Source organism: Lathamus discolor, chromosome 1, assembly GCF_037157495.1.
Source record: "Lathamus discolor isolate bLatDis1 chromosome 1, bLatDis1.hap1, whole genome shotgun sequence".
Lineage (NCBI taxonomy): Eukaryota > Metazoa > Chordata > Aves > Psittaciformes > Psittacidae > Lathamus > Lathamus discolor.
Genome location: NC_088884.1, coordinates 71166079 through 71190339, shown reverse-complemented (window position 1 = coordinate 71190339; position 24261 = coordinate 71166079). Strand labels below are relative to the sequence as shown.

Here is a 24261-nt window from a genome sequence, read left to right as displayed (position 1 = left end):
CAGTTATACCGAAGTGGACAGCTTAGAGGTTGCAGAATTTACAAGAGTTTGTGTTTATGCCACCTTGATTATCTCAAACTGGCAATTCTTAACTATTGAGCACCTATTCAACCCCAGTGTTCTTGTATTCCTTTTAGGAAGACCATATGTAGTACCCAGAGAGAGTGAGCCCTCACAGTGCTGTTGTGTAGTGTAAGTTTTCCTTAACACAAATTTGGAATGGTGAGATTATTCATGAATAGCAAAGCCATGAAGAAATTATACTGGGGACAAATTAGGACCCCTCTTTATGTCTTAAACAACTCTGCATCAGAGGAGATAAAACTTCAGGTATATTTAACCGATTGAGAGTTCAAACTTCACCATATGCTCAGATCAAACATGTGCCTGTCAGCTGTGATGGACCATTTGGGACTGCTCTTTTCATTTTTAGAAGTGATCCTTTCAGGCTTCAGGATGGTAGCTTTTGGCTTCTGTGTGCCAGATCAGAAGGATTTGCCAGGCAAGTATCTACTCCCTGCAGTGAGACATGTAATGGCTCCTTGAAGGTGATATACTTTTCCAGCCACCTTTTACCTTCCCTTCTTGTCTCAGGCTATTCATGCAACTTCTGAACCCCTGCTTTATTAGGCTGATTTGCATAAGCATATTAGGAGTTATTCTGGAGCTATGGTATGTTTGGACTAATAAAATGAAGGACATGCCATCCACAAATAATAGCATAGGGATGTGTAATAACAAAAGCAAGCTCAAGTCTGTAAAAATACTTTGACTCTTTTACTTTGTCAGTATGACTAGAGAGCTGATCTCCATGGCTGGTCTATTTGCAGGGATGTCAAGTGGCAGATTCGGGATGATATACAGAGTACAGAGAAGCAGAGTAAATTCTGCTTTGCTGATACCTTAATGTGATGGTCCATTCCTAGGTCCCTCATGTGGGAGAGCTAAGACCACAAATAACTGGAGTTTTGAGGGTGTGCATTTGAAATTATCTCTGATTCAAACTCAGAAAACATTTCTAGGGAGCATTGAGGTTTATTTTTATATAACTAGAGACTTAATATTGCCATGTGTCTGGGAGACCCAAGCTCTCTTCTAAGCATCATACAAATTATAGAGAGAGCAAGCAAGCAAGAATGAAATGGTGCTTTAGACCCATAAATTAACCATGCTGTGTATTACTTCCCTCTGTAATTTCTTTCTTAGTGGTTTATACCACAGTCCTAGCAATCATTGCTTGTATTAATTCTAGCATTTTACAGTGCGATTCCTATAGAAAGCACAAGTAAGTAATAGATGCATGTGTAGGTGACAGTGCTAGCCATACGCAAGTGATTGCATATTAATTATATACACAGACAATGGAACACACCAATGGATTGCCAGGATGCAGGCTTTCAAAAAAACAACTGAAACTTCCCACTTCAGTTTGCTCTTTCTGTTGTTTTAAGATAAGCTGCTTTTCCTGCCTTTCCCTTTGAAATTTCGCCTTTCTCCTTAGAGGTTTGCTCTACTACCCTCAGTCTTTTTAATGAACTTAGCAGTGGGGGAAATCTCTGCCCTGGTACAGTAACCTTGATAGTACAGAAGACAATTGTTTGCCATTTTAAAGGGAAAAGAGCAGGTCAGCTTACATCAGCAGTGGCCTTGTTACTTTATATTCATAAAGAAATGGTCTCCAAGCAGCTATTATTAGCCTTTCTTCAACTACCCTTCCAGCTTCCAAATAGCATTTAGGAACCTATCTCTTTTCAGAAGGTTTTCTTGAAGGATTTTGGAGGAAATGAGTTCTTCTGTGCAAAAAGATGTTTCACATAAAAACTTTACAGTACCAGTGAACAGATATCAGACAGTTAAACAACAGAATAAATCTTCTGTTTTATGAATGCAGTTATTTTCTGCCTATGTTCTCTGAAGTATAACATGCCAGGACAAATCCCGAAATCAGCCTCAATCAGGTCCCCTACAGGCAAAATGCTAATTGAAGTTAATGGGATCATGACTCAGGGAAAAACTTAAAATCTGAGAATTCTAGTGCATACCCTTTAAACAGTTAAACAAAGGAATTTCAGACAGGGCAACAGGAACTTTACAAAAACTTCTATATCCCATTTTTTATATCCAGTGATATTTGATATTTGAGAACTTGTGTCTCACAGAAAGAAAATTCAGCATAGCTCATGGAACATTCTAGTGCCAGTAGCCCAATGTAATACTGAGTTTAGTATCCCAACTTATTTTAGAAGCTGTAGAAATGTTTTTTGTTGCCCATATTGAAGAAATGTGTTTGGGTTTGCCTCTTCAATATATAACTAATAAAAAATGTGGCTAAAAATGTTCTCACACTTTCTCCACTTTGGGGCATGTCTGTGTGATATCAGTAGTTAGAAATTAAAGATGTAAGGCTTAGGAAAAATTTGAGTTCATGAGAAGTAATTCTTTAGCAGTTTTCTGGCCCATTGTTCTAACTGACTGGCCTTTTGAAATTCTGCCCTCAAATCTGTAAGAAATAAAAGAAAAACAAAAAAAGCTTGTTAGTTCTGCTTACTTGAGTCATAAAATTCCGGGAATGGCAAACACGAAAGTTTTTGTTTTGTTTGAAAATGAAAGCAGGATGCAGTACACCTGAAATTTTGATTTAAAAATATATTTCAGTTTTAGCAAGATACATGGATGACTCAGAATGGATTGTACCAAGTTGGACAGGCTCAACTAATTTCAATTACATTGTGTAAAGCAGTTGCCTTGAAGAACCCTTTGTCAATCTTATAGCAGCTTTATCATATTGTAGAGCTTCTGAAATTAATTTAAAAGCAGGATTTTAGATGGCTGTTTCCACCTCAGCAATCTCCCACTATTAGAAGAAACTAGTGTCAGGAAGAGTTCCTCTCTCTAATGAAGATTATTTTTTTCTTCCTCTTTCCCACTTCCTTTTTCCTGTCAGTCGGAAGTGTCTTGGATCCCCAACAAACACTACTCTGGGATTTACGGGCTGATGAAGTTGGTTCTGACTAAGACTCTACCTTCCAATCTTGAGCGAGTCATTGTCCTCGACACAGACATAACATTTGCCACTGACATTGCTGAGCTATGGGCCGTCTTTCACAAATTCAAAGGTATTCTAATGATTTCTTTTTACTGTCTTTATTTGAGGGGGAGGGAAAATGGTAAAGCAAACAGTATAGTGGGGGTAAAGGGCTATCTGAGGTTTGTTAAATGTTTTCACTTTTTAAATTTTTGGTATTTGAAGATAATTGTTCTATTTGTGAGCTCTTTCCTCAATGATTTGCTGTACAGAGTGATTGATGACGCTGATTATCTATGTAGTGTGTTTTATTGGTCCCGTTATTTGGGACAGGTGAGAGCTTCACAATAAATTAGGTGATAAAGAATTACTCATAATCTGTAGCAGTGTGCCATTCAAGTACCTGCTGGTCTTCAATACTTGGAAGAAATTGGTTTATATTGCATTTTGGTAATGAAAATTAATTATTACTTTCAATATAACTTCTCCATGTTGCCGCTGAAAATGAATGAAGTTAGAATCATACCTGAACCAGAAAGGAGGATGGAGGGGGCAGAGTTTTACATGTGAATAGAAAGAAGTTACTGCTTACTCCTCTGAGTTGATAAAGGGCTCTAGATTTGAAGTATCCATCTAAAGTAGTTTTTTTTACCTATCCCTGTTTCATACAGCTTCTTGAAAATTTCCTTAATAGTTTGGCTAAGAAAGGAGACTTTCAGAGTAACTGTGTAAGGAGACAATCACAAAAAAAGCTCCCCACTACACTGTCACAAACCAGAGCATTTTCCTGGCTGACACACTGCAAAAACGTTTAATCCTCCCAGGCTCTGGTGTTGCCAGCTTTTCAGAGTCAGACATGCCCTATTGTTCTCCTCTTGCCCTCAGAATATGTACTGAAGTGCTGGTGAGTGCAGAGACATTCCAGTATCCTGCTTTGAAGTTGTACAGCCCCTCAAAAGTGTAACCTTGATGCATATCCTCAGCTCTCTTGACTCACCTCAAGCAAAGTCAGCCTAAGGAAATGGGAGTATTTATTTAGAGAAGTGAAATACACCACCCCATTAGAAAGGTGACAGAAAAGACAGCATGTTTACTGTACTTTACCCCATGCTGAAATGCCTTTGCCTGTATCTAGCTCATGGGCAAGACCTATAATCTTCAGCTCTACAGTCAAGGCTTGGGTTCTACTGCTTGCAGAATTCTATATACATTTGTTTCCTTTCCCGTCTCTGGATTTGCTGCTGTCCCTTAAGCAGGCTGGAAGCAATTACCTTCTTACTTAACTGAACTAGTCACAAACTGTCTTCATTAAGGAATATAAGGTTTTCCCTCTTCTTTGGGTATTGATCAGACCTCTTCACCAAGCCATTCCTTACACTGAACCTCGAGTTTCATGTGAACATACACCTTGACAACCATAATTTACATAAATGTATGTCTAGGGAGTAATGCTGTACTGCCCCACTGTGTGTTACTGTCCCATTAATAATAATATTTTACTGGATATGGTGTATTATCATGATGTGGCAGGTAAAGAAATGTGTATAAACTGAACTTGGGTACTGCATGGTCAAAGGTAGCAAAATCTGCATGGAGATAATTAGGGGGCTCATCTCGTTGCTTGTATTTTCTGCCATAGTTTCAGTGGAGGTCCCCTGGGGAAGAAATCAAACATAAAGACTTATTCTAAAGAAAGAATATGGAGCAGAGGCAGGCCTAAGATTGAAAAAAGAAAATACAAACAGAAAATACAGGGACACAGAGAAGGATAATTAATGGAAGTTTAAAAGTGGGTGTAAGTCAGTCTCCATAGGGCAAGGCAAGGTTAAGCTGATAAGAGCTGTGAAAAGCTCTAACTTACATACGGAAACAGAATTCCTGTGCTACTGCCAGCCCTCATAACATACATATCACAGCTCCCAAATGTATGATTTTGTGAGTTGGCCAGCCTGTCTTTTTAATTCTGTCTGACCACCTGCTTCTGTACAGTTTTTTAATCCTGGCAAGAAACTGGCCAGCATCTATATCTGCTCATCTCCCGGATAGTCATGCACAAAGAAAGAATTAATAGGACAGTTCCATAGCCCCAGGACTTTGCGAGGCTCATATGCCCAAAATAGTGATCCTGTATGTTGGGTAGGAGAGGGAAATGAATGTGTCCAAGCACAAGCTTATTCTCAAGCCTCTATCAGGGGATGCATTCCCATTAGGCAACAATGAGTTTGATGGTGGTGACAATAGGATTGAGGGTTTACGGATAAGAATCAGGTCTTTAGAAGACATGTAGATGTAGCACTTAGTGACATGGTTTAGTGGTGGACTTGGCAGTACTAAGTTAATAGTTGGACTTGATGATCTTAAATGTCTTTTCCAACCCAAATGATTTTATGATTCTGTGGTTCTGTGACTCAGTGGAAATGGAACATCCTAGAAAGCAAGGGCAAGTAAGTTGGAGTGATACTGTTGCTCTTCTACTGCTGTAAATACTGGTTTAAATCATATGGTGAGTCTCAATTTGTCCTCAGCCTGATAGCATTACAGAAGATTCAAAGGATGTCTCATGTCATTTGCCCCAAATATTCTTCTGAAAGAACTGGGTTTAAACTGATGTTTTAATCCCTTCCTTGTTTCTCCCTCAGAAGTCCCAAGTAAGTTTATAGATTTCTTTGGGACAACCTGGTGTGTTTCTTGAAATATTACTTAAACAGAAGAAAAATGAAACTCCTGTGAAGGGAAATTGTACTCTCTAGAGGAATCTGGCGCTATTCCCAACTCCAGCTTTGAGGGCACCTTAGACCCACAGGCCCTCCCAGGAGTGTTCAAATACCCACTCGTCGGCTAGAAGCGACCATTATAGACTTGCTTGCTCCAGGATGTTGTTAGAGCAAATAGAAGATTTTTTTTCACATCAGCGAAGGAAAGGCAAGAGCTTCCTTCTTCAGGTTGCTGCAGGGTAACAGTCCAGCACAGCCTCTTCCAAATTACAGCCATGCAGATGAAGAGAACAGGTCCTCGAGTCTGTAATTCTTTCTGTGCCCAGGAAGACTTTCCTTCCCAGCAAAAGTAGTGACAGAGCCCAGTAGCTCAGACTCCCTTTTTCTAGGACACCACGCTTGGAAGAAATTCTGATTCGGGATTGGTTTCAATTTAATCAAGTCCAATTTGCTGTGTAGAAAGGCCCATAGTATGTTTTAAATAGCACCTGCAATACCCAGTATTCTTGTTCTGTGAAGGTTCTTTTTCCATTCCTCTTAAGAGTTGCTGAAAAGATCAGACCCTTACCCAGTAACTTAGTATTTTAGGTGGTAAAGCTGCTTACTGCATTTGCTCTCTATATGGAAAAAAGGAAGTAGGATTCCTTTGTAAATTATTGCTCTTCTTCCCTTTTCTGATAAGCTTTTTGCATATGCCTTTACGATAAATGAGCCAACTATTCTGCGAGTGCACAAATTAGGGCTGTACATATGTGATTTCATTTTAAAATCTCTTCTTTGAAGTTGCAACCTTAGGATTTGGGAGAAATTCACACCTTTTTTGGTAGCCTGAAACAGTGTCTCAAGCAATGTAACATTTAAAAACTTTTCTTAGCAGTTTATGGGGGTTTTATAGTTATATTCTTTCTATATGCAAGCTTCAATCTCTGTGCATAAATATGTCTTTGGGAAGCAGTAACTTATATTTCAAGAGTCAGATACAGCTTTTCAGCTGGGATTTGGACATTTCTGCTTTAGCCTCATTCTCTCTTGCTATCCCAAAGATAGGCAGTCTGTTTCTCTAGGACATACATATAACTACAAAATACGGACTTCAAAGGTGTGAGACTGCAGCCAGCCTGGTGAAGATAACCTGTCATGCATGTTTTCCATGACTTAGTTGACACTGATTATGTTTTCTGTTCGTCTTTCACTTGATTTTGACAGTTCTAAACTTGAGAAAGCACCTAGCCTAAGGGAAGAAGAGTGGGACTGTAGATCATATGCATTCTTGGATGAAGTGCTGCGAAGTGTTTCAGACAGTAAGGATTAGTGTAACCAATATGCCTTTATTGCAGAAATTGTGTGAATTCTTCTGAGAAAAGAAGCAGTCCAAAGCAATGCTCTCAGCCATCAATCTTTAAGTTCTTTTAAAAGCCATATCAGCTAATTGTTTTTTTATTCTTTCTAACCCAAAATATTGGTACTGAAATGTCTAGGTTTTTTCGAAACTTACAGTTTTTACTTTAAATGTATGGTAAATACGGATTCTCAAGAGCATTCATGGTAAGTAGTATTGTGAATTTATTTGGGACTTGACTATAACAGTCATCATAATTACAGGTTGTGTTACAGGTTGCAGGTTCAGTCAGAATCACAGTCTCTTTGTGCTGGGTGCTGGATATGTAAGTGGACTGTCTTTGTACTAGCATCGGGTGACAATTCTTGTGTCTGCCAGTTTCTTTAGGCCATTGCTGTGCATGAGTCACAGCTGAGGCTGACAAATGAGACCTGAATAATCCCTGTAAAGATCAATGCTGAGGGACTCTGAGAAGAACACCACATCTAAGGGCATTATCGTATTTCTAAGTACATGTCACAACTCAGAGACTATATTGAACAGTGATGTTCTACTACTACATGTTAGTCTCAAAATACAGCTAGTTGATATGATGAATATTTTAAGTACTTCTGTGCAACTGTGACTGGATAGTACATAACTAATGTATTTCAAATACCTTTATGTGTACACTAAGTCATGCAGAGAATATAAATTACAATTAATGTTCATCTGTGCAAGTAGTCTTCTCTGGAAAGCTGATGAAGGCAGTAAAGCAGAATCACCTGCCTCCATTAATCAAGCATCCAAGAAGGAGAAATGTCAGGCTTGATAGCAAGACTGAGCTTCCCGTATTCACACTTTGCATGAACAGAAAAAAAATTATATAGAAGCTGTTTGCTTTGTGTCGGGAGCTCAAACAATGATAAAAATCCATACTGACATCATAAATACCAGAAAAGGTCAACAGCGATTTTGGTGCAGGATTAAATGCGCACAGCTGAAGAGGGACCAGCACATAGTCAATCCCAAACTTAAAATTTGCAAACACTCAGTATGTGGGTGCTTTGGCATATAGCTCTGCAGAATGCCTGAGGTAACAATCTAGGTTCATGCTATTTTTGCAGCTTCTTCAGGAAAAAGAGCAAACAAAAAAAAAAAAATCACGGGCATCAAAAAATTCAACATCCTGTGTAGGTGGTTTAGTAATGATATTCCTACAAGAACTATTATGCATAAGGTTGTAATATCAAATGCATGCATGACTTTTCATTTGTGTGCGAATTTAGTGTGCCAGAAAGTGAGATGCTGATGGCTCTGGTGAGAGTCAGGCAGAGTCAGCAGGTGCTGTATAAATTTCCCTGAATTTGGCTCCATCAGTGGATCGCTAGTTTAATAAACTATACCTGTCACAGACCTAGGCCCTTCTGCAGAAATTGTACTTTTTATAGGTGTGCTCTTCTTATGGTGATGTAAAATACTCAGTTGTTGCCAAGATTAAAATTTAAAATTCATTGTCACCTATGGCTGAAGGCAGTCGTTGAGCCACAGAATTGATTCTGGGCAGATCCTGTAGTTCAGTCTGTCACTTTACACTGAGTAAATCATTAAAGCTTCCACGGATCATTTTGAGACAGGGTCTCTGCAGGCTGACACACTGTGTTAAATCCTGCAGAGCTCTTTCTGTTCCTTCTGGTCAGTACAATAGGTTTTCTTTTCTTACTAATCAAGAGGAAGGCATTAGCAACGTGCACCTAAGTGTGTGTAAAAATCCATGATATGAGTCAGTCCTTTTCTGAAGGAAACAGGATCACATTGTAGCAGAGTGCATTAATAAAATTGTCAGGCAGCTAATAAAATAGCTTAAAATGATCTGAATTTTTATAGGTGTCTAAAAAGGCCGAATGGCACTTGTCTTTGCTCATAAAAGGAACATCTGTTAGCTTCTGAAAGACTTGTGTAAGTGTTTAATGGTTAGACTACAGTACATAGCTCATCCTAGGGTTATTCCACAAATTAAATACATTTTTTCTTTGAAAAGGTCCCTGTGGAGACTCTATCTGCTTAAGATTTTCTATTCCTGATTGTTACATTGTGATGTTTTCTTCTTTTCTGCTGCAGAATCTTTGAAGCTTCATTGATAAAGGATCCTATTTGTTAGGTATAGCTGATAGAAATGTTGGGGTGTGTCGTGCTCCTCTGTCTCATGATGCTGTTGTTATCATCTGTGTGGGAAACTACAGGAGTGAACGCTGATTTATCTTGGTGAAGTGTCAGGGAAGTAAGGATTTAGACTATTTGGGGGAAAAAAAGAAGTTTCTAGTTTCTAACTGTGATTAGAGGTTAATTTTGCTGATTTTAATTAGGAGGGGATCAAGCAAAGAGATGGGGCTTACTGATTCTGTGGCCCCAGGGAATAACACTTCTGTCTCTCCATACTTGTTCAATATGCAGTTTGCTTTGCTGTGGTATGCCTATATTGAGAAGGAAGTATGTAAGAAAGTTGACCTCAGTAAATGAGCTCAAGGGGAGAGAGTTTATTATAGGGATCAGCATGTGCACATTCTAGTTTATGGGTTTTAATGTGACAAGGGGCATAATCAGAAAATTCTGATTATGAATTGCTGCCAAAATAGAATGGCTGCAGTTTCTGAGACATCTGTAGTTCTTTTTTAGCTGAATGGTTCTTTGTCTGTTTCTGCCACCAGACAGAAACATTTAGAGGTGAAAGGCCAACAGTGCATAGAAATTAGGTATAACTCATGGTGGGGGAAATTCTAAAGTAAAGTAAAATAAAATAAAAGATTTGGGTTCTTTATTTTTCCATTTTGATTTCCAAGGGGTACTCTTTGGCCATGTTTTCAAGCTTTTTCCCATGGGGGCTAGGAATGTTTTAGTTAAAAATGAAAGCCGATATTCTTTTGTCATCTTTTGATTCCACAACTGGAGTTTTCAGAATGAAAACCCACCACATACTACAAGATTTGTAATAAAATCTTGTTGGCTATACTGAAATTTTGAGGACTTTTTTCTACCTTCTCAACATCAATCTAGTGCTTTTCCTGCATTATTTTTCTCCAGTCTTTTTAAACCTGCCACTCATTCTGCAGCTGTCTTTTTGGGTTAGTTTCTATGATGTATCAAACACCTAAACTAAACATTGCATGACTCACAGTGTTAAAGCAAAAAACCAGTTTTTGCCTCCTCAGAGGTTTACCTTCAGGATTTCAGGATACTTTAATTCTATTAATCTCTTGTATTCCAGCCGTGGAGAAAGGACCTAGAGCTTCTTGAATTGCCTTGCAAATATTTATTGAGAGAAGTCTGGGCAGAGTGCAGCATCAGAAGAGCAAAGTGCATATCTCCATCTCCCTTGACCTGCAGAAGCTGTGACTTTCCAGAAGCTAGAAAATCTGTCTCCCAGAGGGTACACACTGGGAGAAGAAGCATTTCTGCTTTGTGTGTTTGATCTCAGCAGAGGAAAAGTGCATTTCTGGGAGTGGGATGCCAGTAAGCCGTGCTGAAATGAAAACCTAGGAGAACAAAGGGGGGAACAAACTGAAGAGGAAAATAATAATAACCCCCTATCACAGCTTAAAGGGAAGAATCAGTCAGGAGTTACCGTTCACCAATAAATGTTTTGGGCTGGTAATCTTCTCCTGCAATCGGTTCACCTTCTTATGCAATTATAAACATGTTCCTCCTCAGATACACCGAGTACTCCTGCCCCATCAACTCACAACTTGTTTATTTATACTTATTTTTAGAGGGCTATTAAAAAAATCTCAAGCTGAATGTCTGCCAGTCTTCTTGGGTGGAGTACACAAATTAAGTCCATGTACTAATCCCTCTGGCCAGTCTCTCTGCATTCCCTGGGTGACAGTAAAGCAAAGCAAGTGTATGAGTAGGCAGTGAATATGGAGGTAGAGGCAACTTGTCCGTTATTCCAATTAGTAGTGTGTAATGATGATTCACCTCTGCATTTATGAAAAAGCCAAGCAGATGAGATGTCCGGGTCAGTCACCTAACAAATGAAGTTTTACTCTAGGGTTTGATAGTAATATTTCTAGGGCTAAAGAAAGAATGATATTTAATAGATAGGTTTCCATGCCTAAGGCCCTCATTCTAATCACATGCAATCTGTCAAGCACATGTGCTTTTCACAGTTCTCTGTGAAATGCATTGTAATGAGTTGATATTCTGTTTTCTCCCTCTCTGAACCAGGCATATTTCCTGAGCCTACCTTATTCTGCATTAGCAATCCATATTTTTAAGGACCTAAGGCCCCATTTCCAATTACAAAGCTCTCATCTGAGGTTTCACCTTTTTGGTTTCATGCAACAAATTATGTCTGTAATACTGTCCTTGGCAGCACATGGATTTGCATAGGGTAAAGTGGAGTACGGAATATCTGTCTCACAGGCTCAACTTGGAAGGTAGGATATGTCACCCAGAGGTCAATGGTATGATTGTCCCATCAGTGGGGTGCGTGCAAGGTATTGTTTTCCGAGCAAGCAGAGGGGAGGGAAAAGGGTCTACAAAATTAAGCCAATTTATGACAACTGCACTAAAGCTGTATACGAATGCACCATGAGCAATAACTGGGGACAGTTGCATGAACTAAAAATTATCCATACAAGTGAAAACAGTAATCAGTCCAATTTTGTGGAAATAGTAGAAACCTTACAGGGTTCCTTTCCCCAAGCAATCTAGAAAATCAGGAATGTTTGAACCCCCATTTAAACCCTCAAGCTATAAGAAAGAATTAGATATGTCTTTAATGGCTTACTTCACCCTGCATCTCCCAAGTGTCTTTACTTTACTTACATCTCAAGCTTGCTGTACTCTATGCGCTTTGTAGTAACCTCTAGCTTGCATTCAGCACAGGCCTAGCAGTTCAATTAAAAGAAGAAGGTTTTTCCCTCTGACTCTTTCCTCAAGGTACATCTTTTTGTGCTTCCAGACACTACTAACAACCAGCAGATTTTTATCCTATCCCTTCCAGATACATATCAAAAGATGACTGATAAAAATGTACAGTAAAACAAAGGGATTGTGTCCAAAACTTTTCTGTATTTTTATTTTATTTCCTGCATGTAGCCACAGTGGAATTCATAGTTTTGTCTTAAGTGTCAAGTGTGGTGATCTGTAACATCTATTGCACAAGGGCTGGTCCTGAAAAGAATTTGGACCAAAAGTGCAAAATTCATAACTGCGGTAAATGGTATGCAGGTTCATGTCAGTAAAAAAGATGCACATTCAACATTTTCTGGTGAAGACCCAGGCCAATTTATGTTTCCTTTGCACTGCCTAAATATGTAAAAGGATCCCAAGATCTAAGCTGATGATTTTCCTGCTTGGGTGTAAGATGAGCCTTTGTCAGCTGCTTGTGCTCCTCATGGTTCTGGGATTCATTCCAGAGCTGGGACTTACTATGTCAGCAGAACAGCTTCTGGAGACCCAGTGAAGCTACTTATGTCTATCTTTAGGGATGTGGATCAGGGCTGGCTAATCAGTCCACATGGGTAAATGCGCAAACAAAACCAGCAAAACAGGAGCTAGGGTTTACATTATGTACCCAGGAGTTAGGATAAAAACAACTTGTCATGATAGTTGTAGTCATCAAAAGATGGGACTACTTCAGTGTTCTCTGCATGGGGCTGCTCCTTGAGACTGTTCAGCGGCTGAATGAGAGCTGCCGAATAAGGCAGCCCTCTTACAAAGCACTGCTTCATGCTGAGAGTTGGTTCCAGCTGCATGCTGATAGCCTGTGAGCTTTGGAGTATTGGTTGTAACCTGGCAAGCCCTAAATTGTTTGGGATCTGCCTGTACTGAGGACTTTCCCTCTCCCTGTGTGGTGTCTTTAATAGTTGTGCTCTGCAAAGTCTCTTTTGCTTGTGAAGAATGATAATAGAGCTTTTCCTTCCACAAATCTGCATCTCCATCTACTCATTATTTGGTTCTCCTAGAGCAGTGGACCGCTGGAGCGTATCATCTCTCCTAACTTCTGATAGATTACTGTGCAACTCTACTATCAAACTTCACATTGAAGTTATGGACCAGTTGCAGACCATTTACTCTGTCCCAGCAAACCGTTGTAGTACAGAGTGCAGCGTTACGGGTTCATAATTTTATGACAAGCCACAAGATGTGTTTGGAAAGAGGGTAGACCAGCCTAGCCAGGCAGCCGTGGAGATTGTTGTTGATCGGTATTTTTATGGGGAGGCACAAGTCGGTCAGTTTTCTGAAATCAGTTGCATCAACGATGAATGAACGTTTCATTCCTTAAATGCATGTTTTAAAGAACATTAAAGATCCCTGCTGTGATCTTGCAAGAGTTTCCCTTGTCATGGTCAAGCAAGCAGCAGTGGATGTCATACACTTCAGACATGCTTTATGGTTTCTGACCCCTCTGCAAGCCTAGACAAGTCTGCTATTACTTCCTCACAACTGACCCTCAATTCTTCAGGCTCCATTCTGGGTTTTTCAGCACTGCCTGCAGGTGATTAGTGGGAAACAGGATTCCCTTCCTGCTTTCTCGGTGTCTCCCTCTAACCTGTTCCCGCTAACCCTCGGATATCATATTCAAAGAAATTACATCCTAGGTTCATTTTTATGGATTGGAAATCTCCTCCATGATCTTTAAGTTTCCAGATGAGACCCGTTCCATCTAATCTGGTCAAGATTTGCTGGACACAATACCCTCCTTTGCACTTCTTCAACTCCTTTCTCCCGTCAAAAAGTTTCAAATTAATAAGTCAAAAGTTGAAGTTAAATGTTTTAAGCACTGTCTTCTCCTTTTCCTGTGTATCCTGATGACATGTTGACTTCTACTTCATGAAAAAAAATTGTAGCCAAGCTTCAGAGGGGCTTTTATATTACCTTGAAATTAGTTCCTGTTTCAATTAAATTACTGAAGGCTGACCACCATGCCTGTGATTTCTACTCATTAATTTTGTTAACTAGCTACATTCAGTACGAATCCATTCTCTGAACAGTCCTTCTGCCTCTAATGCAGAACAGGCTGCATAGCCTCTTATAGACTCTGCTAGTCTTTCTGTAAACTCTGTGGTTGATACTTAGGGTTTATGGCTGGATTAGATCTTAATTTTCTGAAGAGCTGGACCATGGGCAGATGCTCAAAGCTGCAATCTTTTCCACTTCTTTAATAATTAGAAAACACTGTCGAGCAGGACATATGCATGTGTGGGTTCTTAAAGAACAGTATTATCAAACCAAATAATAGACATACCCTGAGCTTTTTAAAACTGATGCTGCTTTACCCAGCACTAATGCTAGAACAGCTGTTACTGCTTATAGGAGCTTCATTTTTAATGGAGTCTTCTATATCATCAAATAGTCCTTCTTTCAGTTTCTCCTGTTTCACTTGACTGAGATTGCTGTAAGAGGTGAATTTAGGTAAAGAAGCAGCTTTGCAGTCCAAGGGACCACATCAGGGTTGCATCTAGATCTGGAATATGTATCTGTGCATAAGGAGAATTTGTGGAGATTTCTTTTTAAAGAGAAGCAGAAGTAAGAAAGAGCTGCAGGTTGCAATAAGCTCTTCACTAGCCTTGTAACAAGAGTACTTGCCCTAATCCACTATATTCCACTGGGAGTCCCCGTATATTGGCAATACAGAACATGAAATCAGCATTAGCCTGACCTGGCCAGTACAGTCAGTACCGTTTAAGAGTAGGCAGCAAAAACCATACTTGAATATTAGTGTGTTTTAGTGTCAATAGTTTTTCATGTGCTTTAGGGCCATTTTGTCATTGAAGATGTGACACCAATATTTGAGCTGCCTTGTTTTTCACCTTTCTTACGTTTTACAACCCTTTTTCTGTCTTCCCATCACCATGTGTTTTCTACAGAGCATTGAAAACACTAGCAGCCTACACCTGAGGTCTATCTGCAGTTTCTTGCTGGAACACACTCTCTGAACTGGCAAGGCACACTTCCCGAGATATCCAGATCTGTACTTGATGTTCCCCTAAAAGGCGCAAAATTATGAGGCACAGAGACTCATTGATGAAGACTGCTGTTTAGTGATAGCGTAAATAAAAACCTAGAGATCAGAATGTCATAGCCACCTAGCACTAAGTGGTAATCTGGCATAAATTCACTGATTCATTTCTCTGCCAAAATATTAATGGATTAACTATTCTGAGAAACCTTACCCTGGATCACATACCATCTGTCTTTCTATAGAAAGCTTAAAGTCAGCATAAACTTCAAATCATGCGTTCTGGCTAATGCAATAGAAATGTCAGTCTGTGCCCACACTTGACTATCTATCAGATTTGCTCTGCTGGGTGTGTCAGTCATGAACAGATCCTGTATACTAATGAACATAGAGCCATCTCTGGAGTGAGGCTTGGACTAACTTGGTTGAAATATATTGCTCTAGGGTACCTCACTATGTAGGTCTGACTTTCACACTGAAGGCAGATGGGAATGCTAATTTCTTGGGATGAAGCTTGGAAGGCAGAATCTAAAGTAGGAGAAATCTGATTTTCGTGATCCAAAGCTATGATTAGTCTTAATTTTTCCCTTGGTAGAAGAGGAAGATATTTAATAATTTCTCTAACAATATGTAAAGTCTCCAGGTTGTCAGAATTAAGGCCTAAAGACTGGGTTAGAAATCTCTGGAAAGAGTGTTGAGACCTGAAGAGCACCTTTCATCATTTTTGTCCCCTTGTGAGCAGTGCTTGGAAAAGCAATGATAAACTCTGAAGGAAGTTGCAACTAGAGTTCAAAGCAGAGACAGGAGAGCTGTGATTTAAGTTTAAGGACTTGGGGAGGGGTTGAGGGGAAGTCATGCTTACATGTCCACCTCTGCAAAAATGCAATGAGAATATGCTTCTTAAGACATCCAAAAACAGCTATTACTTTTTGTTCTACTCTCCAAAGACTGTCTCTTGTCAGGCGTAGCTGTCAGGCAAAGCATGAGCTTGTTCCTGGGAGCTTTGTAGGTCTTGATGCCTTGTTCATAGCGGGTCCGTTGGCAAAGAGGAGGCAAACTCTTCTAGATGAATCAGGATAAAGTCCTTTCACGATTGTATTATTAGCCTGAAAGCTTGAAGCACTTTTACCAATTACCAGTACCCATTCCCTGCCTTGCAAGTGGGATTAGGATCTCTTAACAGTATATTGAAAGCAATTGAATATTGTCTAGCGATTGCCATGAGTGAACTTGTAAGTAATTAGTACTAATGATACTTATGAGGGAAAACAGGTGTGGTTGAATCATGCTTTTCCCTTATAGACTTACAATACATGCACACTGAAACTAATTATATAATTATATGCTAGGATTGTTGCAGAGTTTCTTTACATATTTCTAGTGCTGTTGGTAAGGAAGTACATAGAGATAGCAGGACGTTGTAACTCTTCCCCTTGAGATCTCACCCAAAGTTTCAAGGTAATTGTGTAGAATTAATGTTCTTAAAAATACCATTTTTCCCCACCAGGGGATCTTGAAAGAACGCGGTGCATTTTTCAGTAAAAACCCAGTGTTACTAATGGAGATCTCAAAGGAAACATTTGTGAGATTAGGCCAAGATCCTTGTCTCATTTACCATAGACTGCATCCGGAGTAACTCCATTAATTTAAGCTATCCTTGGATTTATATTGGTGAAAATGAGATGAAAATCCAGCTTCTAATTAGAAAACAGTGCATATGTGAGTTGTACTGTGTTTCTTTTTTCATGAGACATCAGACTTCAGTGTGCAGCAGAGGTGTCCCAGAAGTAATCTTACCACATATCTCAACTTAAAACTAGTTGATCCAGATATGTTTTTGGGTTTTTTTTTGTCAAAAATAAAAGCCTGTGAAACACTGTTAAAAACCAAGAAAAAGCTAAGGAATCAAACTTTTGGAAACTGTGAGATGTGGATAAATTTGGTGATCATGAAAGAGAAGTTGTGATAGCTTTCAGTTAGTTTGGAATAGCATGGGAATTGTCTACTTAAGCCTGAGCTCTAGTTTAAGGGTCTCCTTTGTTTATTCCATACACTGTAGCCCATGATATAGTGGCACAGCCCTGTTCCTAAAATGCCATTGCAGTATCAATGGCTGTTGATCATTACTTGCTTGCCAACCTGATGGGATTCCTTGTGAATCGCAATGAGATTTAGCTTATGTGAATCACAATGAAATTTAGCTCACAATGAGATTTTTCTCTCACAAGAGAAACAGGTAGACTCATCTGTACAGCACTGTTATGAGGGCATTTTAGATACTTGGTACCATAGAGATGCTCTGCTGTGCCCATCTGCTGTCAGCAATGACCAGAGCTGTTTCTTTCCACATTACTTGAAGTTCAGGCAAGACTCAACATTAGAAGGAAGAGATCTAACTCAAGCAGGGGCTCAGTGCCAGGGAGCCTCACAAGTGAGACAAGAGCCAAGCAGTTGCTGTCTCAGTTCCTGTGAAAAGTACAACAGATCATAGCTCTCCCTCTTTATTTTCTGATGCACTGCTTTCCACCAATTTCCACCCCATTCATTATTTCTCTCTGGTTTGGTTTCTATTCTTCAAGCTTACAAACTTGCACTTTTTCCAGGATGATTTTTTTCTCATTTCCCCACCCTCAGTGTTGCCCTTCTAGGTCTCTCTGTAACATTTCTGGTCTAGTTCTCAGTTTAATGGTACTTACACTGGTAATCAAGGTGCTCTATATCCCACTTCCAGTACTGTTAACATTCAATTGGGCAGCCTCATCTGAAGAGAGCAAAGGAATTTTAACAGCCTGGTGTATTACAGGTCATGATTTATGGACCTGGCCAAAGCGCCAGATGAGAAGCATGTACGGCATAAGCACACGCTTTTTGTAGCTGTGAAATAACTGCAGGATTCTGCAGGTTTTATTTTATATGCCATTCCTTTCTTCCCTCTCATTTTAAGGTTAAATCCTGTCCTTAGAATTTCCCAAGTCATGGGTTATTATTTTCATAGCCAGTTCAGCCATTCCGTTATGAATGCTTCTGCTTTTATGCTGAGTATCACTGAAAAAAATGTATTTCTGACCCACCTCCGCTGCTCACTAAGTCAACAGCCTTTGAAGTATGTGTAATAAAGTTTCTCTGATGGCAAAAAGAAAAGCCTCATTAGTTCCAGCCCATATTTGGGATGTGCCTCTAATCCACACTTGTTCTGCTTCCTTCTTTTTAATGTTTAATTATTGATAAACCTTACCTGACTTATGCAGTCCTAAGATTTTCCCTGCATTTTCCCAACCCTCTCTTAACATTTTCACTCACTCACTCAAAGCCTGGGTAACATTTACATGAGGGTCTGTGAAATGTCTGACAAAAGACCATAGCAAAACAAACCTATGTGCAGTAGGTTCTTGTCATGGTTTAACCCCAGCCAGTAAAGAAGTACCACGCATCCGGTTCCCCTTCCGTTAGGATGGGGAAGAGAATCAGAAAAAGCTAAAACTCGTAGATTAAGGTGAGGACAGTTTAATAATTGAAATAAAATAAAATACTGTAATGTAATAAAATATAGTAATAGAAATAAAAAAATAAAAAATAATAATAATAGGGGAAGAGAGAGAGGAATAAAACCCAATCAACACAAGTGATGCACAGTACAATTGCTCACCATCCACTGACTGCCTGGCTGTGCCTAGGCAGTGATCAACCCCTCCTGGCTAGCTCCCTACAGTTTATATTCTGAGCACAATATTCTGTGGTATGGAATACCCCTTTGGCTACTTCAGGTCAGCTGTCCTGGCTGTGCTTCCTCCTGCTTCTTGAGCACTGGTGGAGCATAGGAAACTGAAAAGTCCTAAATACAACACACAGCACTGTACCAGCTTCTAGGAAGAAAATTAACTCTATCCCAGCCAAAACCAGGAGAGGTATAAAAAGTGCTACCAGCTAGCTATCAGTATGGGACCAGTATCTCTTTATCTCTATTGTATCTTTGCTGGCTGCATGAGCATTTGATGGATACCAAGGAAATATAATTTCTCTTTGTAAAACCCTGGCATCGGAAAAGGTACTTATAGTTGGGCCAGAGAAAGTAAAAAGTATCATTATAGCCCTCTGCACACAGGAGAAAAAATGTCCCCTGTGAGAAGGAAAGTTTGGGCCATAAATACTGTCTTTGAGAGTTTAGGTCCTGAGGCCTGCCTTAATGGAGATAGCTTACCATGATAAAATACTCAAAGATCAGGAGACTTACTTAAAGATCATGATGTTAAGAAAAAGGAGAGTATATAGGTCTTGTTTGTTGTCTGGCTCATTAATGCTACACTTCCTTGCTTTTCATAGCAGTCATAAGAGCAAAAAGCTTACTCTGTAAAAAAAGCAGAAGAAAAGCAAGTTTTCCCCATTATTACATAGTTTCAGAATATGTGATGCTAATAAATACCCTCAAATTCTTTGGCATATGTGGCAGGGATGTTTTGATCCTCAAAACTCAACGCCATTTAGCATGGCACATGTCAGAGCAGTAGGTACTGCAGATCTCAAAATGTCAGGCATCATTAAATAACAACAGCGATAGTATGGTTATAATACCACTCTTTCCCCAACAAGTAATAGGAATCAGGGGATTTTTAACATAGGGAATTATTTTTGCCTTTTAATTCGTAGTGCTGCAGAAGCCTACCCAGGACACACCTCATTGGAATAGGAGCTGTGTCATTTTAGTATAAGGGAATTATGTGACAACATATCAAATACATACTTCTGTGAGCAGAATCAGCTCAAAACCAGAGTAACTGATGTCTAGCATAATGAAGCCTCTGCTACTGTGTTTTTGGAAGTTCTTCTTCCACATTCAATATTTCTTTCCCTTTTTTAAACATTGCGTAGGAAACTCCATCTAATGATGTCAGCAACTGATCTATACTCATCTGGAAGAGTCTTTTTTAAGTCTGAACGAGCAAGTTTAGCACAGTGAGGTGAAGCTAAGGTAAAAAACCTTTCCTCCTTGCAAGAAGTTTGTTGATTCAAATATTCCACTAGGATTAAACTTGAACCCCGTGCTGATAGGTCCCTTTATTTCAGGCATATTCAATCTCCTAGTTAGTTGTTAAAATAGGGTCTTTCACTGATAGTGTCTTCTGTGTTTTTCAAGGTGTTGAAAACACCTTCTCCAACCTGCTCTCCAGGAATAAAGCATGCCCCACCTTTAAGCAAGTATGTGGAGCCATGTGGCATCAGGGGCAAGTTAAACAGCCAGATGTGCCTGGCAGGTACTTCTTGTTAGCCTGCCAGTTCCCTAGCAAGAAATGAGTAACCTGCTGACTTTCCCTGAAAAGGGCTTGGGAAGCCACTCAAGAAACCCAGAGATGGGACAGTAAGAAGTAACGCAAAGAGAGCCTCTGTTTTTTACAGTGTTTCCTTTAGTTTTTACCTGCTATGTTTTTATTCTGGTAGAATCAGCAATGGGCCTGGAGTCCTTGGAAGAAAAGTCCTTTTCTTGATACCCTGTCTAATCCCTCAATAAAGACCCCTTGACAGCGAGAGTGAGCCAGTTTGGCCAGTTTTTCAGAAGCATTCTTATTAAAATCCATGTGAGTTGTGCGTGTTCTTGCTCCTTTGAGAATCCAGGCTCTGTGAACAGCATTCACACTTTCTTCTTAGCAGGTCTCTTATTTTGTGCTCAACTCACTCTCTTTCTCCAGCAATGTAGCCCTCACAGGCCACCTGAGGAAGAGGAGGAAGGCCAAAAGGTTTAGCTCAGAAGCAGTTTTTGCTTTCCCAGTCACTAGAAATGGGCAGAGACAAGCCTTCCATTGCTAGCCTGCCAAAGCTGTAGCTCCTGGTTCAAGACTAGACTGTGCTATGATTAATGAAATGTGTTTAGCAGTCTCATTTGAGCTTTTAATGGTCTGTTATCTGCATTATGGCTTTAGCATACACTTCAGCATGATTGATTGCTTGTTTGGGAGTAGGAAGCAGGGTAGAGGGCTGCTTTGAGGTGCACACACTGAACACAGAGAGAAGTGAAAATAGCTTCTGGAAATGCTTTGTTAATCCTTTGGGATGTGTCTCTATGGGGGCCAATACACACACGTGTACCTGAGCTAGTTAACCGCACTAGCAAAATACTGTGTTGGGCTGATCAGTCCTGCTGAGATGTGGCAAAAATGCACAGTGGCAAAATGCTGCATTAACACAGTTGTGTGGCTTCTGCTACTCAAACAAACCAAGATACCTCTCTGCTAGACACTGTGGTATGCCAGTTTCCTACAGCTTTCCTTTTCTGTGTACCTCATCCTTTTCTGAGAGCCATAACATGCTGCTGTTCTTCCCTACCTTAGCAGTAGGGTAAGCACAGCTCTCTCTTGAATCAATCAATCCCATGTCTCAAGTTTAGTGTGAGGATTGCTGACATGCGGATTGGGATGTTATTTTTGTTATTTTGCCACTTGTTTTGCCAGCCGTGAGCCTGAAGGGAATATGTTGCAGGTGAGAGAGCAACCTTCAGGAATACCTTGCAAGCATCTACAATTTAAATTTAATGACCTAATTTAGTGAAGTACTTAATCATAGGCTGAAGTGTAAAAGCTCATGAGTAATCTCATTGACTTCAGCAAGACTGAAAATGATGATGCACTTAGATACAGCATTGACTACAGGGATGATAACGTCTGAGCCTGTCCTGGCGATAGATTCAGGGCCAAGTGTTGCTCTTCACTGGCATCCTCTTTTACCCCCTTCACTGAACAGTATCTGCCAAATGTGGTCTTTTCCAGGTTCAGAGGAGATGATGTGATATACTGAATTCCCATTAGGCCGTTGATGCTGAAATTTAAGGTGAAATTTAAACTCACTGAGTTTAGCTTTAGGAAAAAGATGGAGCAGTCAGCAAAATGTCACAGGTGACCATGATGTACTGCTGCTCCCCGCTGCCATGTGCTGTGACAGGTCATTCATGCCTGGGGCTATAGAGCTCAATGATCCTTAGGAAAAAGAAAACCTCTTGCCCACAACTCATAAATTCTTAATACTAAAAGAGTCTTGTCACTAAACTTCATCAGGTTAGAAGTGTTTGTAGCAAGAGAGCAAAGCTAACTGGAAACCTCCAGCTTCCGTAGAAAATGAGTTTTTAATCTGGCCTCTTCTGCCCAGTTTCTGAGCTGTCACATCGTAAACTCTTAGTGTAATCATTTTGATCAATTTTTTTGTGAATCTTAGGAATATGTCACCTCTGTGTCCATCTGAACATGCACCCATCAATTTGCTTGTCACCTGTCTACCTATTTTTATCACATAAAAGATGTGAGCTTTGTCATCCATTTATTCATCTTCCTAGGAATGTTCATGAATTATTCTGGTCATTTAATGCATCCTAGCTCTGCATTTTGTGGGTATCTGTTCTTGGTAGCAGTAAATGTGTCAGTTTAATTGCTTTCTCTTCATCCTCAAACTTTTTCTCATTAAGTCGATGAGTAATCATCTTACATTATTAAGGATACTAGGGTGGAAAAGTTGTTACTGCTTCTCTTTGAGTTCTTTTATTTAACAAAATGAACTAGCTAAATAACAGTCCCTCCCCACTGTTTCCTAGATGGTATTACTTCCTGTTAGGCACATGGGAGCTTCAGCCTGTTTGCTTTTTAATTAAAAGTAAGTTTTCAGCTACCTCTTTCATCATCAGGATTTTCTGTCACCTTGAAATGAAGGCCCTGGCATTGTCTTTTAAATTATTGAGCACTGGCCAACTGGGGGAGTTCAGTTTAGAGTATACATTAATCTTCTTAACTACTCCCATCAAACTGACTGTCCAGAATACTGTGGTTTCAATAGCCCTGTTTGCTACCCCTCCTTTGTTTGTCTACCCACCAAGACGTACAAAACGCGCATATAATCTTTCTTCATGCTTGCTAATTACTGAATTATATATTCTTTGTGTTCCGACATGTTACAGAACATTTCCCAAGGTCATGCCTGACATGAGTAAGTTGGTGTAGAGAGCTATTCTTTTGCCACTTGGTTAGCAGAACTTGGAGTTGAAAGTGGTATTGCTTTGGGAGTTACTTCAGACCTTCTGGGAAAATATTATATATCTGTCTTTTTTTCCTTTCAATTACTCTGATTTGCAAAAGATCAAAAAAATTTAATCCTTTAAGCAGAGCTGAAGTAATTTGCAATCTTAACAACTATTTAGACTCTTCTGTTGAAACAAGAAAAAAGGTTAGTGATTTGTGCACATTACTGTTGTCAGTGTATTGGCAAACTTTGTTGCTTGTGAAATAAGCTGTTAAAAATCCATAGCAGGGTTGAGAACAAGAAGAGCAGTCCCAACGGGTAGAAGAGCAGGGGTCTCGGCTCTGCTTTTCATCTCTGATGTAGATATATGCGGGTACCTTACTGCCTCTGCAGTCCTGGGTCTTGCCTGTGGTTTCCTTTCTCCTTCCCATTGTCTGCCTTGCCTAGTCCTTATCAGCTGTGTGTTAGTGCAGCACCTAGCACTGCAGAGCACTGGATAAGTTCCCCCTGTACAAATAAATTGTCCATAGGAATAAATATTTTCTGCACTGAGCCCTTTTTACACTGGGAATTCACAGTTCCCTTTGTTCTATCTTGCATTTAGTCTAGGTGGAATAATTGTGCAAGATTTACTGTGAATACGTGAAGTTGTAGCTGTCTGGTTTCGTTGTGGTTGCTCAGATGCTATTGTGTGTACTCCTGAACGTTAGCTGTCAGACACTATAGAGGGCAAATACTGACTTCTGTGAATTTTACCATTTAGTGCCTGCCACACATGATTCTGGTACTTTCTTCTCTCAGAGTTTCTTCCTATAAAAATATCAAATTAGATGTACTCTCACAGCGATCAAGCATCAATTTACACATCCTGCTATGCCATCCTGGTATCATTTCAAAAATAGTGGTTGGATCCTTTTGCATTTGGGGAAGTTGTTAGTTTTAATTTAGCTTGCTCTTCTACAGAACTAAACTTGGGCTGCTATGGATTAGAATTCATGAAGCCCAGTTTCCCAAATGGCAAAGCCTCTCCTACACAGCTGCGTGCTTTATGGAGCGTGCCTTGGCCAGAGGATAGCTTGCCAGCAATCCTGTTCTTGGTCTGACAGCTTTCCTCAGCAACTTGCCCAGAATGGGAAAGTGGGAGGTTGTTAATCAGCAGCAAAGCCAGCAGCCGGTGTTTTTATGAGAAGATATATGAAAAATGCTTCATTCTTCTGTAGAATAAATTTAGCCAAGTTCTGACCTG

At 39.8% G+C, this 24261-nt stretch overlaps 1 protein-coding gene across 5 annotated transcripts in view; it reads left to right on the top strand.

Annotated features, from left to right (window-relative positions):
• The window catches only part of LARGE1 (LARGE xylosyl- and glucuronyltransferase 1), a 277960-nt gene that overhangs the window by 169541 nt on the left and 84158 nt on the right, over positions 1–24261 (top strand). For all 5 annotated transcript variants that reach the window (XM_065679433.1, XM_065679441.1, XM_065679406.1 and 2 more), the window contains one exon: positions 2945–3116. In XM_065679433.1, the coding sequence (XP_065535505.1) occupies positions 2945–3116 (172 nt within the window). The remainder of the gene's footprint in view (positions 1–2944; positions 3117–24261) is intronic.